The sequence below is a fragment of the Crocuta crocuta genome, unplaced genomic scaffold (assembly GCF_008692635.1).
Source record: "Crocuta crocuta isolate KB4526 unplaced genomic scaffold, BGI_CrCroc_1.0 scaffold138, whole genome shotgun sequence".
In the NCBI taxonomy this organism is placed as follows: Eukaryota; Metazoa; Chordata; class Mammalia; order Carnivora; family Hyaenidae; genus Crocuta; species Crocuta crocuta.
The window spans coordinates 4,290,096-4,306,922 of record NW_027532585.1 but is presented as its reverse complement, the minus strand read 5'-3'; the positions used below and the strand labels follow the sequence as shown (position 1 = coordinate 4,306,922).

The following is a 16,827-nucleotide window of genomic DNA, read 5'->3' as shown; positions in this document are numbered from 1 at the left end:
GGGCCCGCGTCCTCTACGCGCGTGCGGAGGGCGCGAGCCGCCCCGGCTGCGGGAAGGCCATGAGCGCCGTGCCCCGCCAGCCCGGCTCGGGAGAAGCGCGCCGCCCCGGTCAGGACGGTCCTCGCTAACCGGGCCTCTGCTCTGTCCCCGGCAGGGAACGACACAAGCCCGGAGAGCTTCCTTTTGCACAACGCGCTAGCCCGAAAGCCGAAGCGGATCCGAACCGCCTTTTCCCCGTCCCAGCTTCTGCGGCTGGAACACGCCTTCGAGAAGAACCACTACGTGGTGGGCGCCGAGAGGAAGCAGCTGGCGCACAGCCTCAGCCTCACGGAAACTCAGGTGAGCGAGGCGCGCGCCCGGCGACCCCGCCCCGCGTCTCGGGCCTCACGCGGCCAGCACCCAAGTGCGGTGCTCGGAGAGGGCCTTGGGCAAAGCGCCCGGGAGCGGGGTCCACGTCTGGTTCAGAATGCGTACGTGTTGAGGTGCCTGGCTTCCTTGGGCTCCAGCAAGGGACTCTGAGAGCCGCCCCACCCCAGTCTCCGGAGAGACGGGCTGAAGAGCTCCTTCTGTCTGCCTGGGCATGAGTTACAGCTCCCGGCTCTTAAGACACCTGTGCACTCTTGGTGAGACTTTGGGTTGGAATCTGGGGACCCCGCTGGGCCCAGGAAGGAGAGTGCAGAAGGGTGAAGGAGAGGAGACGCGCACGGGGCTGAAGTCTGGAGACCTCTCGGGAGTGGGTTCCGGGTGGGTTCTGCGCCACTGCCGACCCAAGTTCGCACCGATGGCTCCTGTCCCTCCCCTTGAGGGGATCGGAGAATCGAAAGGTGGAGGCTAGACATCCTAGGTACGTCCTTAAAGGAGCCAACCGGAGCCGGAAGGCTGCAGAGAAGGGGTGCCTCGGGGGACCTAGCCCAGCGGTGCCCCAGGGCCCGGAGGTGGGCCTGGCTCCCGCCTGCTGGGGTCCGGGAGGGGGGTTAGTGCTACAGTAGGCGCTACTGTATGCGGAGCCGCAGGGCGGGGTCAAAGTTCCCGGAAAACAGTAACGTTTTCGGGCAGATTAAGTTGTAACACTTTTTCTGGGAGGCGCAAAGAGGTCGAGGCTTTTGTTTTAAAACGTCCCCCTGGACAAAACCGAGGAGGGCCTCGCGGGCTGGTGCGGGGCCCGGCACCAGGCGCGGCCGGCTGGTTTCTCCTGGAGAGCCGAGGCCGCGGTGGTCTTTGTCCGCCTCGCTGCCCACGCTGCCTGGGCTCTTTGTGTGCGTGTCAAGCCCCGAGCGCACCGACGCGCGCCTTGGGCGAGCGCCGGGAGAAATGAACCGTCCTCCCCCTCAATTAGCAAACTCAAAGCAAATTAAACTCAGCCTTGTTCCAGCTCGGCTTTTTCGTGGGGCACTTCGGGGGACTGGGGCATTGGGGAGAGCGAGCCGGGACCTGGGCCGGCCTTCTAAGAGGAGGGAGTGGAGCGGGCTCTCTGGGGCCCCGGCTGCTGCTTTCCGGATAGGACAGGCCCCGCGGGGCAAGGGAGGTGCTGTGGCCGCCGTTTCCCTCGAGGGACCGCGCTGCTGGGAAGCTGGGACAGTGTTACTGTCCGGTCTGGTGGCTGAGTGGGGACCCACTGCCCAGCCCCCATGCTCCCCCCCCCAGGAGTGATGGCGATTGCTGCCCAGTCCCACATCAGTGCTCCCCCCAGGAACCCAGGAGATGCTCTGGGGGAGATGAGGCCGCCAGCCCTATTCTGGTGGGAAGTGATGTGACCAGAGTCTGGGAACCTGGGCCTGGTGGCTCCTGGCGCTGGTCAGGAGGAGGGAAGAGAGGGCGCTCCATCTCTTCTCTTCTCTTTCTCAGTTTCTCTCTTACTTCCTCTTTATCCCAGGGTCTTTGAGAAGCTTTCACTTTTGAGCCTCTTTTCCTAGCTGCAAAGGTACAGCTAGGTTGGTTCCTAGGCCTCTGCATTCCCCCCTCCGCCACCGCCTCTTCCAGCACTAACTCCCTCCCAGCCCCTCTCTGCTCACCTGCAAGAGTCCTGGGCAAGGAAGAGAAGCTCAGGTCAGTCCTTCCTGCCTACCCAGGGCCCCAGCCTGGCAAACGAGGCGCTATATTTAGTCAATGCTGCAGAAACAGACAAAATACAAAGCACATCGGGCCTTGCACAAGAAAGCTGCTGCCTCCTGGAAAGAGGTCTTCCCTGCCCTAGCTAGGTAGAGGGAGTTAGGGACCTGTCTTTTTAAATTTTTCCTTACTTATTATTGGTGTAGGGGGGTTCCCAAGCTTTGCAAGGCTTTTGCTCTCAGCAGGATGTGGGTGTGCCGTTCAGGGCCCCTCGACCAGGGCACTGTGCACCTTGGGCCATCTGGCCTGGGGGAAGCGCCCAACCAGGACCCAGAAGAGTAGGGAGCCAGGCTTCCTATCCACCAGCACCAGGAGCTCCGCACCCAGAAGGGAGGCCTTGGGGAGGGCCGCCCTTTGGAGTTCGGCTGGGGGATAGGGCTTCCGAAGAAGTCCCACTCCGAGGGGAGGGCGCTGCGGAGGAACTAACGCGCCTCCATCTGCATCCCGCCTGCAGGTAAAAGTATGGTTTCAGAACCGAAGGACCAAGTTCAAAAGACAGAAGCTGGAGGAAGAAGGCTCAGATTCCCAACAAAAGAAAAAAGGGACGCACCATATTAACCGGTGGAGAATCGCCACCAAGCAGGCGAGTCCCGAGGAAATAGACGTGACCTCAGACGATTAAGAACACAAACCGAACCCCACAGAAACGGACAGCACGGAGGAAAACAGAGACAGGGAGAGGAGGGGTAGAAGAAGAAAAAAAAACCCTACAGAACAAAAACAAACCGCACACACACATTCACCGAAAAAAGCAAGAGGGAGTCAGAGAGAGCGACGGTGCATCGCAGACTTTGGGCAGCGAGGGCGCAGGGTCCTGATCCCAGGCTGCGTGGAGATGGCAGAGGACGGAGGCTTCTTGATCAACATGCAACCCTTGTCTAAAGAGGCAGCTGAGTGAGTGAGAGAGAAAGAGACAGAGAGAGAGAGAAAGAGAGAGAGAAAGAGAGATCCAAAAGTGGCAAAGCCGAAGGAAGGCGCTCTGAACAAGGGAAGCTGTCAGTCAAACGCCAAACCAGCGAGAGAAGATGATTGGCAGGTACTCCGTTTATCACAGTCCTGATTTGTTTTTTTAAAAATATAATGATAATAATGATGGTAAAAGAAACCCCCAACCAGGCACAGGACTTTTTATTTTGCACTTCACAGAGTTTCCCCCACCCAGTCTTTAAAAATAAATAGTAATAATAACAATCGAAATTCCATATCCAGCCCCATCCCACACCTGTTCAAAAACTTGAATTGCATGTAGCAGTTGTTGGGCGAATGGTGTCTAAAGACAGAAAATGAATTGTAATTTGCTTTTCCTTTTAAAGACAGGTTCTGTGTGCTTTTCATTTTGATTTTTTTTTCGAAGAATGTGCAGTCTGTAAACACTTTTTTATACCTTCTGACGTCAAAGTGATTGTGAAAGGTACATGAAGTAGGCTCAGCGATAGTGGTCCTCTTACAGAGAAATGGGGAGCAGGATGGGGGGCTGGGGGTGGTGGGGGAGGGGGCCCAGGAGAGGAGTCAGGACTTGTGCTGGGAAAGAAAAACCCTAAATTAATTCTATTTCTCGAACATTCCCTTTCCTAACATCCCGAAGGCTTAAAACCACGCAGTAAACTCCTTTTGGTGGTTGGAGAGATTGGCCAAATTCAACCATTCGCTGTAAAGGCCATTCCAAACTTTAAATCTATCTGTTGCAAAACTGAAGGACTGTAGTTAGCGAGGATGACGTTAAGTGTGGCCAAGAACATGGCGGCAAGTTTTCAAGCACTGAGTTTCTATTCCAAGATCATAGACTTACTAAAGAGAGTGACAAATGCTTCCTTAATGTCTTCTATACCAGAATGTAAATATTTTTGTGTTTTGTGTTAATTTGTTAGAATTCTAACACACTATATACTTCCAAGAAGTATGTCAATGTCAATATTTTGTCAATAAAGATTTATCAATATGCCCTCAGAGTAGTCGTTTTGAGAAATTGAAGTGAGTTTTGTTTTTTTTTTTTAAGTATCTACCATTTGAGTGTGGTCCTCCCCCAGCAAGGCTCAAGAAATCCAGGCTCCTCACCCACAAAAGAGCCAAGCTGATGGGTTCTTGGGCATTTTAAAGAGAGGTGAGGGTGGAGAAGGGAGAGGATTAGGAAAACTTAAGTCCTTCAGAAAAGGGATGGGAGAAAAGTTTTCCAACCAGACCTTTGCCCATTGCAAGGTTCACTGAGGGAGTGAATTTCAGGTTAAAAATGCTTACTTCTCTTAATTTTCTAAATTGAAAAAAATTGGATGTATATCTCTGCATTGAAGAATATTCCCCTAGGATTGGAGGAAACACTTAGCAGAATCAGAATCCTGGGACTTTCAAATTGTGCTTCTGACTTCACACGCCAAAGTACAAGTTCATCAATCTTTTCCTTCCTTCCTTCCTTCCCTTCCCTTCCTTATTTCCTTCCTTTCTCTGGCCCGGTCTGCTGAAGGTGACGAGGCAAGCCCGAGGGCCTCGGCATCCTTATAAGGCAAGCACTCTGAGAAACCTTCAACTCTTAATTTTAACATTAAAGAAAAAGTTGTAACCAGTCTTGGAGGAAACTTAGCTTTTTTTCCCCTCCTTCTTCCCCCTTCTGGGGGTACGAGGTTGTTTTTGCATGCTTCATTTGCTTCTTATCCTGATAGGCTGCATTAATCAGTTTTATTTCCATTGATAGAGAAACCTCGTCTGTTCTGTTCGAGCTACAAAGCGTCCTGTGAGCTTTTGTGAAAGTGCAAATCAGTTTAAGCAATTATCATACCAGGAATATGAAGGGGAAAGAGGAGGCCTTGCCCAGTGGTCTCCTTTAATCTCTTAATCCACGGATCCAGGGGGGCTGCCTGGACATAATTTAGGACAATCTCCCCACCCTTTACACTGTGATAAGGCCAAGTTACAATGCAGGGCAAAAATACAAGCTTTGTTAACATCCTGCCTTGAAAAGTTAAGATTAGACATTCCATGCACGTGTGGGGACTTTAGGGCACTATGGAAATTTTTCTTTCTTTTTTTCCTCCCCTCCTCTCTTCTAAAGTAGAATCCATTCTCGGTTTCTCTCGCTCTCTTTTTCTTTATCTCTGCCTGTCTCTCCTTTTTTCCCTCCTCCACCTCTGCTCCTCTGGAGGACCCTGACTGTCCAAGGTACATTTTCATGCAGACTGCTCTGGGAAGGTGTGTGCGTCGTGGGGGATGTTTGGCCGCAGAAGCATTACCAGGGTGAGGTGCGCAGCTCCGAGAGGCCCAGGCTTGCTTCTCAAAGGGACAGGTGCCCCCTGGATATCCCGGACACTCGAGTTGGGTTTCCAGCTGCGTTGACAGCGTGACCTCCCTGTCCGATGGCTGTCCCAAGTGCTTTGCAGTCACTGCTATAGTACCCCATCCCCTTCTCTTGAACAAGTTCCTTTTCCTTCCACATGTTTCCCCACACCCAGAATGCCTCAAACCCGGAGCAGAGACATGCTAAAATTCCAACTGGTCTTTCCAGAAAAAAAAAAAAAGTTCCCATCTTAATAAAAGACGTATTTCTGCAGAAACCATCTACATTTTTTAAATACAAGAAAAGGGAAAGAGTGGTGAAGATTTTTTTTTTTTTGGTAAACGTCCTATGTAGTGTAACAGCAATAAAATCATCAGAGAATACCATTAGCTTTGAAAAAAAAACTAAAAGCTTTATTACAAACCAAGCTTTGAAAATAGGGGGGATTAGGCGGCTGAAAGGGTCCCACAATGGTAAGAAGAAAAGGTTTCATGCTAATGAGGTTAATGCCCTTTGTATCTCAGGCCTCCACATCTTCATTACGCGCTATCTCCGGCTGCACGGAGCAGCTCAGAGAGCCGCAATCCACTCCAACGCCCCCCTTCCCGGCCCAAAGAAGGATTTGATAGCAGCTCTGTTCAAACTAGATAATTATATCTTTTCAAGTCGGAATTAAGATAAAGAAAGTGAAGCAGAGGCGGCTCGCCTTGATCCACTGCAAACAAATTTGGCGCACTTTCGAGTCCTTCCCCCTTCTCAAAAAGGCAGGACAGTCAGCTTATTAGCCGCTCGTTTGCTTTATTAATTCATCTATTTAAAGTGGCAGGATTAGGGCGTCTAATGTGGACGCAGGCTGCCGTGGCGTTGAGGAATATAAATATTTGCGAGATGCCATCCCACGATGACTATCTGGGCGCGGGGCGCGGGGCGCCGGGCAGGGTGTGGGCGCGTGTGCCTCAAGGCTGCGTCCCCTTCGCAGTGAGCGCACGCTGGACTGGAGCCCTTTGGGTAGGGGTTCGTGGGAGCTCTGTGCCCCAGGTCTGTGTCCTCCCACGCAGTATATGGGTGCCGGGCCTAGATGCTCCTGGCAGGGCTCTCTGGGCACCGGGGGGGGGGGGCCGGGGGGAAGGTTCTGGGTTCCTTGCACATGGCCAACTGCATGCATGTTGCCTTGTGTCCCGCCTGTTACCCCCAAAGACGATGCAGGTTACATTTGATCCCCATCCTGCCCCCTTGCTGATGGCTTGTGGGCCTTCCCCGTGTGTGCCCCTGTGCCAAGTGGATTTGGGGTCCGCACTCAGTTGCCTTCCCCCGAGAAAGTCAAGCCGAGTGTACAATGCATTTGTGCCCCAGGTGCGTTTCTTGCTAGGGGTCCTATTTCTCTGCGCAGCCAAGGGGCCGATCAGCAGGCCCATGGGGCAGGGGGGAGCTTTTTCAAGACACCAGACACTCCTTGGGGGTGGGAGAAACCTTGGACTTCCGGGACGGTTACCCCTTTCTGGCTTTCGTTTTGGGTGCCCGGTGCCCCCGGCTCTTACCGACTCTGCTCCTGGCAGCCAAGCCGAGCCGGAGCGGGAGCGTTGGCGACGGCCGGGAACCTCCCGGGCCACTTTTGTGCTAGGGGCGGATTGTGACAGGCGGGCAGCCACGCCAAGTGGGCCTGGCAGAAAGGGGGCTCGGGCCTGCGCGCGGCCCTGGAAACCTCGGCTCCTCCCCGTCCCCGCCTCGGAGTCGCAGGAAACAAAGTCTCGGACCCGCGGGCTGATTGGGGAGGGACTCTGGCGGCTCGGCCCCAGGCCCGCTCCGAGGTGGGGCCGGCTGGGTTGGGGCTGCCCGCCTGTGGGCAGTTTTCAGTCGGAATAAGCGGGCGGATGTCGTTAGAGTGAGAGACCCGTGGCTGCGTGTCTGTTACAGGTTGAGTGTAAGGGCTGCGAAACACTTGTGTTTGTGTGGGGACGTAATTGTGCGTCTGAGCCAGCACTTAAGTCAGGATCTGGAGGTGCTAACTATGCTAACTGCGTGCTCGAGCACACAAGAGGCCAGTGCTGCTTGTGTGGATCGTGTGAGTGTGTCAAGGGCTCCAGCTTTCCTTGTGCGTCTAGATGACACCAAGTCAGGGCGAGACCGCGCAGCGGTGCGGCTGCCCCGTCCACGGAGGTGGCCAAATGCAGTCTGTGTGCGCAGTCCGCGTGCCAGAGGCTGGTCGCAGAGTGTGTATCTGTAGCTGTGCTTCTCCCGGAATGGGAAGGGCCTCCGTGTGCGTGTGACCCACGGGAACACGACTCTGTGTTTGGGGGGAAGTCCCCTGCGCTGGCGCCCGTGCCTGGAACCCGAGCAGCAGCTGTCTGTCTTGGGGAGGGGGGGGTTCTGGGCATATGTGCGTCCATCGAGAAGCTTGGGTTCACCGTATTGTTTCTGCAGCGCGACCACTCGATAAGGAGTTTGGTAAACAACAGCCCTTTTTTGGTAACTGCGCATTTCTCTAGGCCGCCCTTTATCAATCCAGCGATCAGCCTCACAGTTACTTGGGTGCCGCCCCCTGGGCATCGGCGGGCTGGGCCGGAGAGGGAAGGGGCCTGTGAGGTCGGGGTGCCCCGAGGCCAGGCGGCAGATATAGGCCCATCCCTGGGCCTCCGGATTTACCTCCCCCAACCAAACCCGAAGCGAGGGGGAAGTGGGAGTTTTGAGAACCTGCTGACCCCAGCCGTGACCCCGCCCGGGGAGGCGGCTTCTCCCGGCGAGACCCCTGTACGCAGGAAACCCGAGGCGGTGCCACGCTTGAAAGCGAAAGGTCCATTCATCAGCCGCGCCCCAGCGTCTAATTGGCCTTTTGTTCATTAGTGCCTGTTGCCCAGCGGGAGAGGGAAGGGGGCTTGGGAGTACCCCGGGGACCGCAAGTAGGGGTGCTGGGCGCCCCAGACTGGGGTCCGGAAAGGGCAAGGCGCGTCGCCCTCCTCTGAGGGGGCGCCAGAGCGCGCCAAAGCTCAGGCCCACGTGCGAGGGCGCTCGGCAGAGGCTGGTCTTCTAGGGCCCGGGCTGATCTCCTAGCTGCCGGAGGCCCACGGCCAGGTCCGAGCCCTCACCTCCGCCTGCAGACCGAGCCCACGCACCCTCGGGATTTCAGTCCTGCCTTCCTGCCTCTCCCAAGTTCCCAGCTCGGGCCCTGGCCTTGGGGCTGGACTGGGCTCAGGCGTCGTCTTTCTTCTGGCTTGGGGTTCTTTCGCTCTGCTCTCGCAGCCTACGCGCAGAGGGACTCTTGGTTCCTTCCCTAGGCACCAGCAGTGCACTCATGTCCAGCCAGTACTCCGCTTCTCTGGATGGGGAATTGAGAGAACACTGTGGCCAGGCAGGGAGGTAGGAGTTGACCCCCACTCTCCCGGGATGGGGGGGGAGGGAGGAGGAAACCCAAGTCTCCAGTGCTGCAAATTCTAGCTCTCTCTCCAAACCCAATCTTACCTTCTTGCTCTCCATCTCCTACCCAAGTGTCCACTTCCTCTTGGACATTTCCCTCTCTACCCCCGACCTGCTGCCCCTCTGCACACCGCCAGAGGGGTCCAAGAGAAAGAGCAGGGGTAAGGTCTCCTCTCCCAGCATAAGCCCAGACGTCCAGACGCACCTGAAAGGCCGGGGAGGTGCCTGAAGTGGGGATGGGGTCGCGTTTGGAAAATGGCCCAGAGCCCCCAGCCCCAGGCCCTTCCTCTCTTTCCCTGGGAAGATGGGGTTTCCCGGCAGTGGTGTAGCTGCCTGGTACCTCCCCGCTCCGGCCTCAGCTGGTCCCAGGCCACCCCTGCCCCCAGCCCACCTCAGGCCCTATATATAGCGTAGGTCTCCGTAGCCCTCCGCTGGACCTGACGTCAGGAAGAACTTGATCTTGCCTGCTTCGCTCCTGCTTCTGAAACTGATCCTTGAAATGAGAGAACAGACTCTACACAATTCCCATGGCCTTGACATAAGGTACAGCGATAAATATACACCACTAATGAGCAATTACCATATAATCACCTTCCAATTAGCTCGCATAATGATGAATTAAACATTCTAGCAGGCGGGATTAGGTTTCTTACTTTGTATATTATTTACGAAGGCTATAGCTTCTGCAAAGAACCAAATATCAAATTAGATGGGGAATTTTCACTTGGGGGTAATTATGCATTCAGGCCAGCGGCTGTGTTCTGGTCACTTGTCAAATGAGGCCTGCAAGGTACTGACCAGTTCGCTTGGGCATTTATTTTCCCCCCTTTCCTCTCCTCTCTTTAGGTTGCAATTGTCTCCTGTTTCTACCTCCCTGGCCTCCGGGNCCCCAGGAGGAAGGGCTGCAGGCTTGAGGCCCCCGGTGCCTGTCCCTCCAGCCCTGCCTCCTCTGGTCCCGGGTCCCATTCCTCTCCGAGAAAGGACGCCCTGGAGCGTCCAGGGGCCTCGGAGGCGCCCGAGCTTTCGGGGAAGAAGCGCGCGCAGCCGGCGCGTCTGCGGAGCTCGCAGCCCGGGGCGGCTGCCCTCCCAACCCCAGGCGGGCGACCTGCTGCGACCGGACCTCCCCCAGGCCCCCTCGGGCCCTCCGGGCGGCTCTGCGACCTCTACCCCCACTTCACCCCTGTAGCTGGGGAGAAAGTGCGTGTCTGCGGAGGCGGGGGCAGAGAGACTGAAACAAACAACAAACCTCCACCCGCCGCCCGCAGCCACCTCTCTTGTTCGGAAATGAATTTTGGCAAGAGATTAACTCCTAATCTGATCTAACGCTGCTGACATTTGGGAAGAAGATGAAAATGGCAGCTCAATTTCATTCAGAAACGGGGTCACTCGCGGGGCTTCGCTCTGCTCCCCGGAGAACGTGGATGCTCCTCCCCCTCTCCCCTAAACCAGAGGAGAGAGCGTGGAAGCGGGGAGGGGGGAGAGGGTCAGGGAGGAGGCAGGGACACCCCCCCCCTCCCCGAAGTCAGCCGGTGTTTCTCTGGCCCCACTTGGACTCAGTCCTGTCCCAGTGGAATGGTGGAGGGAGGAGATGGAGGGTGTTGGCTGGGGCATCACCTTCAGTTCCTCTCCCTCCCCACCCTCTCTCCAGGGTGACTTGCTTGGGCAGAGGTGGGGGCTCCTGGGCGGGCACCCTCTCTTTAGGCCAGAGAGTCTCTTTCTTGTAGAGAGGCCAGTGGAAAGTAAGGAGTCAGGAGTCGCGGCAGGGAGAGGTCATTAAAGCCAGGCGTCTCCAGGCCTGTCTCCTTTCCTTCCCCTGTGCCAGCTGGGCACCTAAAGGCCCACCCAGGGGCTGGTGTGTGTGGGGGGGATCGGTAAGACCCTGCAGCCCTGTCATATGGTCTGGCTTATTTAGAAATGGTGGATCTGGATGTAGCCTCCCCTGGGGCTCCAAGAGGCTACAAAGTCTTGGGAGATGGGAATTAGGGCATCTTGGGGTCAGTGCCTCCCTTTCCCCTCAGAAACCCACACACCCACTGCAGTCTCAAAAGTGGGCACCTAGAAGGCTCCACAGTGCCCAGCCTCCCCCCAGCTAGGACTGTGCAGGCAGTGGCCTTGTGCTGGTGCTAGGTAAGAGAAGACAGGTGGAGTCACTTGTGGGGGACCCTGCTCATGGGATCCTGTTCTTAAAGCAGGATTCCTAGGGGGGTGACGGTGGGGGCTAGGCATTTCTGAGGCCCTGCCTATGGGGTGCCAGGCCTGGGATGGGGTTTGAGGGCATCATCAGCATCAGCCCAGGACAAGGGCAAGCTGATGGATCTGTGCCTGGGTCCCTTGGAGTGAACATAACAAGGAAGAGAGTTCTGTGCCCGAGTTTGGCTGTGTACTTTGCCTGCGAGTGGCTGCGGATACACCAGTGGCTGTACCTGAATGTGCTTACATGGCATGTGGATCACACACCTGGATGTGTAAGTGGTCACAAGGGCTTGGGGGATGGGGGCTGCTGGAGCCCATGCTGTGTCGGCTAAGCTTGGGAAAAGGCATCCCTTCTTCTGGGTCAGTGGTTGCTCTGTGCCTTGGAGAGTGAGGTGTGAGCTGGGGTTTCAGTGAGTACTGCCTCCCCCCCCACACACCCCCGCCCAACTTAGGCAGTGCACACTCTGTATTCTATACACTTGACTTCTGGCCGGGGTTTTGTGTGTCGGCTATGATGATACTGCAGGTGCCTTTATTATCAGAATTGGCTTTGTTCTGAGCAGTCCTTTCTTCACTGGTGTGCATTTAGCTGGGGACTGCCCCTGGCGCCCCCCACCCCCACTCTGCTTGCCCGTTTCTTAGCCTGGGGTTCTGGATGCCACAGCCCCGGACATCTGGCACTGTGGAGTGACTGCAGGTCACGCCACGCAGAGGGGATGCTGACCACCAGGATGTTTGTGTTAGGGAGGGGAAGCTGAGTAACGGCGGGCACACGTGCTTGTGAATGTTTAGGAGTGCGTGAATGTTTGCGAACACTTGTGTTGCAAGAGTATGTGTGAGTGTGTGTCGGTGAGTCTAGGTGTGGCCATTGCAGGAGGGCATGACTAACTGTGTCGGTGGGAGCCGTGTAAGGGGTTGGGGGTACAATTGACTTCTCTGCCCTGACTGGCCTGGCCTCACCGGGCCCCCTTTGGTCTGCCTTGCAAGACCTTTCTTGTCCCCTGCTCCAAATGACTGCACTTATGTCGTCAAGAGCAACAGAAGTGATGAGTAATGCCCCGTGGAAGGCCACTGCTTTGTAAATGATGCCATGTTGACTGACATGTCCCTTTCCCTACTTGTCACCTAGGGGCAGCACCAAGGGGACTTACTCATTCCCAGGCACCTCCTGGTTGGGGGTGGGGGGTGGTAGTCAGTGCTGAAGTTTATGGAAAGCCAGAGCACTTCCAAGGTCCTTCTCTGCCCACCCCCCTGCACCCACACCTGCTCCCTTCTCCCCCAACATTGAGTTTTCCCAGCTGTAAGGGAGATTTTATTTAGACTATGCTATAGTCCAGACCCACTGACAGCCTCAGGAGGGTAGAGGAAGAGGAGTGGTTAGACCAGCACGCATGTGTGTAGTATGTGCGTGTGTGGACCAGTGATGTGGGTCCTCATTTGCTCACCGTCCATCAGCTGTCTGAACAGGTTTCTTCTGAGCAAGGAGAGTGTAAACTCCAGGAAGAACAAACAGTCCAAACAAGTGATTAGATTCCTGGCCCAAGGAAAGGGAATAGGTGAGGCCAGGAGCCTTTGGGAATTTGTATGTGGGCCCGATGCTCATTTCAGAAACTCTGTCCCCTTCCCTGGCGCCTGCACTAAGTTGTTAGGCCAATCGTGGGCAGGGAGTGAGTGGCCGTTGCTTTTGCTTGAAACACCTACTATGTGTCTGCACTTTGAAAGCATTACGTTAGCCCGTGCCCTCCCTCTGTCATAGGTCGGGCCCTTGCTACTGACCTCCTGCCCATTGCTTTCTCTGGTCTCGCTTCCCAGTGCAGACTGATGGGGAGATGGAGGCCAGTGGGGGCGGTGTCCTTCTTTCCCAGACCTTGGACTTGCTCTCTTCTACCAGCCAAAGAGGCTAAGCCGGGGTTGGGCTGGGGTCATCCAAAGAGATAGGAACTAATATAGCCCACCCTGACCCTATGCCCTTTCTGTGGTCTGTCTGATTGTGTTTTTCACCCGTGTTTCCATATCTGTCTCTAGGAAGAGGGTGGAGAGCCATTCCCTGGAGCCCAGATGCGTTGTCTAGGCATCCCTTCCCTCCCTCCTTCCCTTTCTTCTTTTCGTCTTTTTACTTATATGGATTTATTCCACAGGTATAATCATTCACATGCGAGGTGATATATGTATGAGATTAATTAGTAAGTATTGTTTGCTATAGGGAAGTATTTGAGGCATCCAAATATCCATCAGTAGGGGACTGGTAAAATCATTTACCCCTGAATAGGATTTATGCAGCAGCTAAAAAGAATGTTCTAGGGGCACCTGGGTGGCTCAGTTGGTTGAGTGTCCAACTTCGGCTCAGGTCATGGTCTCATGGTTCCTGAGTTTTTGCCCCACATCAGGCTGGCTGCTGTCACCGCAGAGCCCGCTTTGGATCCTCTGTCCCCCTCTCTTTACCCCTCCCCCGGAGGTGCATTCCCCAAAATAAATAAATATTTCTTAAAAATGTTCTAAAATGGCAGGATCTCCAAGATATGCAATTGTCCACTGATACAGCAAAAGGAGTATGCATGGCATACCATTAGCTTAAAAGAAATACACAAGAACTGTGTATAGTTGTTTGAAATTGCTTATAATCTTTCTAGGATACAAGAGAAACTGGAAAAAGTCAATTCCACAGCCTTTTTTTGACTGTCACAGCATGCTTTCCACCTCCCTCAGCACCTGGCTGCCCCCCTTGAGATGTGATGCTGTAGTTCTTACATACTTAATGTCCCCTTTACAATGGGGTCCCTGGAATGGAACACTGGGGTCCAAGTGGTTCCCTTCAGTCCCATGTGGAACTGGACTCTGTCATCCATGTCGTGGCCACTGTACTTTTGTCACTGTGGTCCAAGGCAGCATTGGCTTTTTTTGGCAACCAAAAGTTGGAAGCCCAGCTTCCCCCCAGATAAAGAACCCCACAGAAGGCGCTACTGGTGGTCATGCAGCCTGGGCTTGGATGTTTCTAGAGTTGGGAAGCTCACTACCTCCAAAGTTGTCTCATCTCTATAGAAACAGCTCTATATTTTAGGATTTTCTTTGAGGTCTGGGAAGCAAGTCTTATCTCCCTGGAGTTCATCTGATGACATAACATTTACCTCCCTGTGTGCCCCTTTCTCCAATTATTATGAAAAAAAAATGCAGATTTATAGACCCTTAAGTGAATGGTATAAGGTATACGCCTTCCATCTTCAACAAGTACGTTATGGGTTGAATTCTGTCCCCTCCCAGTTCATATGTTGATGTCCTCGACCTCAGTACCTCAGGGTGTGACCTTGTTTGGAGATAGGGTCTTTACAGAGGTAATCAAGTTAAAATGAGGTCATTAAGGTGGGCTGGTGTTCTTATGAAATCCATCATGACTGGTGTTCTTACAAAAAGAGGAGCTTTGGATCCAGAGACACACAAAGGAAGATGCTATGAAGGCACATAAAGAAGTCGGCGTCTACGAGTCAAGGACAGAGGCCTCAGCAGGAGCCCGCCGTGTTGACAACTTGATCTTGGACTTCTAGCCTCCAGGAGTGTGAGACTATACACTTTGGTTGTCTAAGGTGCCCTGTCAGGGGCGAGCCTGAGCAAACTCATGCTAAACTCAAGGTCAGTCTTGTTCGGGCTACCCTTCCCAGGCACTCCCCACCCCACTGCTCTTTTGAAGCAAATTCACACCTTGTCTCAAGTAAGAGTTTTAGGATGTATCTCTAACAGGGGCCTTGTAGAAGCGTGGCCACCATACTATGATACCTTTATAAGCCTATTCTCCATGATGTGTGCCCTGATTTATATGTAGAGATGGCCCTACGCCATTGCCCTCCTATGTATGAGCTCCCCAGGGGCCTGAGCGGAGAGGCAGCCCCTTCTGGGACACAGGGCAGGCCCGCCTGCAAGCGCCGATGCCCTTCTCCCATCTGGAGAATTCCCTTCCAAGAAGATCTCTGTGTGTATGTTTGGGGGGGCGGGAAACATACGTACTTCCGCCTTCCTTTGTGGGGACCAAAGATCTTGGTGTTGCCAGTCTGGCCATACTGAAGACATTAGCAGGGCTTGAAGGGTCTTAGCAAGGGGCTTTATCTCTTATCTGGGTTCTGCTGCCTGTCCCGGTCCCCTACTGCCAGCACGTTTAGCCACTACTTTTCCTGCTGTGTCCCAGCGCAGTGTTCCCCTGGGACTCAGGCTCCGGCAGAGTTCACCAGGATAGCTGGGCAGCACCTGGGCAGGGCCACCGATACACTCTAGAGCCACCTCCTTGGAAGGCACCTGGGGCGGGATCCACCAGGAGGGTCAGCCCAGAAAGTGGTTTGCTCTCTGAACACCTCCAGGTGGACATTGCTGAGCTCCCCGGCACCCAGCTCGCTTCCGGGGAGTAGCTGGGTCCAGGCTGCCTTCCTCTGTTCTGGCCTCCAGGGGTCCAGGGCCCTGGAAAGCACGGCCATGGGGCCACAACCTCTCCGAGCAGAGCTGAGCCTGGCTTCCAATTTCTTCTGGCGGTGGCTGCATTGCCAAGCAGTGCCCTGGCAAGCAATTACACCCACGGCAGCTCAGTTGCACCCTAAGCAAATTAGGGTCTGAAGGTGTAATTAAGCAATAGCGAGCGCGGTTTAGCAATGGCAAGTGCCCTTCCTCATTGGTGTAGCAATCACAGGCTGAAAAGCTGATTCAAAGACGTGTTGCGGGCCGTGCGGCTACCACAACCCTCCCTATTCTCAGCCGAGGCAGAGCGATGCCTCGCAGCCAAGTTCCGTTTGATTTCTAAATATTGGGAAGAACCCTCGGATGTGTCAGGGCGCTAAACATAATTAGCATTCTTTAGGAACAAAATATACAACAAGTCTGCTATTGTTTCCTTAATTATATGTCTTCTGATATAAAACAATCCCTTGGTGTTGGTGATGTGTTGATTAATTATCCCAAACAGTTCTTTTTGAAAGTTAGGAAATGTGTCTCTTGACCTTCTCCATTTCAAGGGAGCCAAGCGCTCACGTTTCCCCAAGAGCACTGTGGTCACCGGCGCTGAGAAGGTGGGAGGTGAAACGGGTATCTGGGTTGTGACTGGGCCAGGCTGGCCTGGGAGTTCTCAGGGGCGAGCGGTGCTGGGGACGCTCTAAAGGGACCCTCTGGAGACAGATCTGTAGCCCTCCCCACGTGGCCCAGACAGGGGGAGGGACATGAGGGGGTGGAGCCGTTGTGTGTGTGTCCAGAGTCTCTGCACCCTCCAGGCAGGATGTCCTGGTGCCTGGCTGGGCAGTCCCTCCTTTTGCTGCCACCCCAGGGTACCACCCCTCCCTCTTTTGTGTTTGAGCCCTCCCAGCAGCCTTTGAGGAGCCTGCCGAGGTCAGGTGGCAGCAGGTGCCTGACCTGAGAAGGTGCACAGCACTGCAGCCAGGACAAGGGCATGGGAGCTTTGTCCGCAGCGTGTGGATGACAGTGTGGGCGCCGAGGGGGGTGAGACCCCTCCAGAGAGCCGTGCATGTACGTGGGGGTGTGTGTATGTATGGGAGCGTATGGGTGTATGGGTGTGTGTGTGTATGTCTAGGAGATGGGCGATGGGTAGGGAGTTTTCCTACTTGGGGATTCCTCTAAGTTCCTCCTCTCAATCTTTGCTCACAAGGGCCTAAAGTGCCTCTCTCTGTCCACTTTCTGCCCCGTCACACCTTCCTTATGCTTTAGGGCAGGATCTAGGTCTTCCACCTCCAGGAAGTCTACCTGGATTCCCCAGCCAGCCCTCTGGGGTCTCTCTCCATACAGAATCTGCCATCATTTCTCAATCTTGCTGCCCCAAATGCTCACCTGTCTCTAAATGGGCAAATCTAGTCTTTGCAACGGGC

At 54.6% G+C, this 16,827-nt stretch overlaps 1 protein-coding gene across 2 annotated transcripts in view; it reads left to right on the top strand.

Moving 5' to 3' along the window:
* EMX2 (empty spiracles homeobox 2) overlaps nt 1-3,568 on the top strand; it is a 5,317-nt gene extending 1,749 nt beyond the window's left edge. Inside the window, exons 2-3 of one of the 2 annotated variants that reach the window (XM_077779515.1) lie at nt 155-339; nt 2,564-3,568. In XM_077779515.1, the coding sequence (XP_077635641.1) occupies nt 155-339; nt 2,564-2,731 (353 nt within the window). In that variant the 3' untranslated portion in view covers nt 2,732-3,568. The remainder of the gene's footprint in view (nt 1-154; nt 340-2,563) is intronic. The other variant, XM_077779516.1, reaches the window with a different exon arrangement.
* Nucleotides 3,569-16,827: the final 13,259 nt, after the last annotated feature.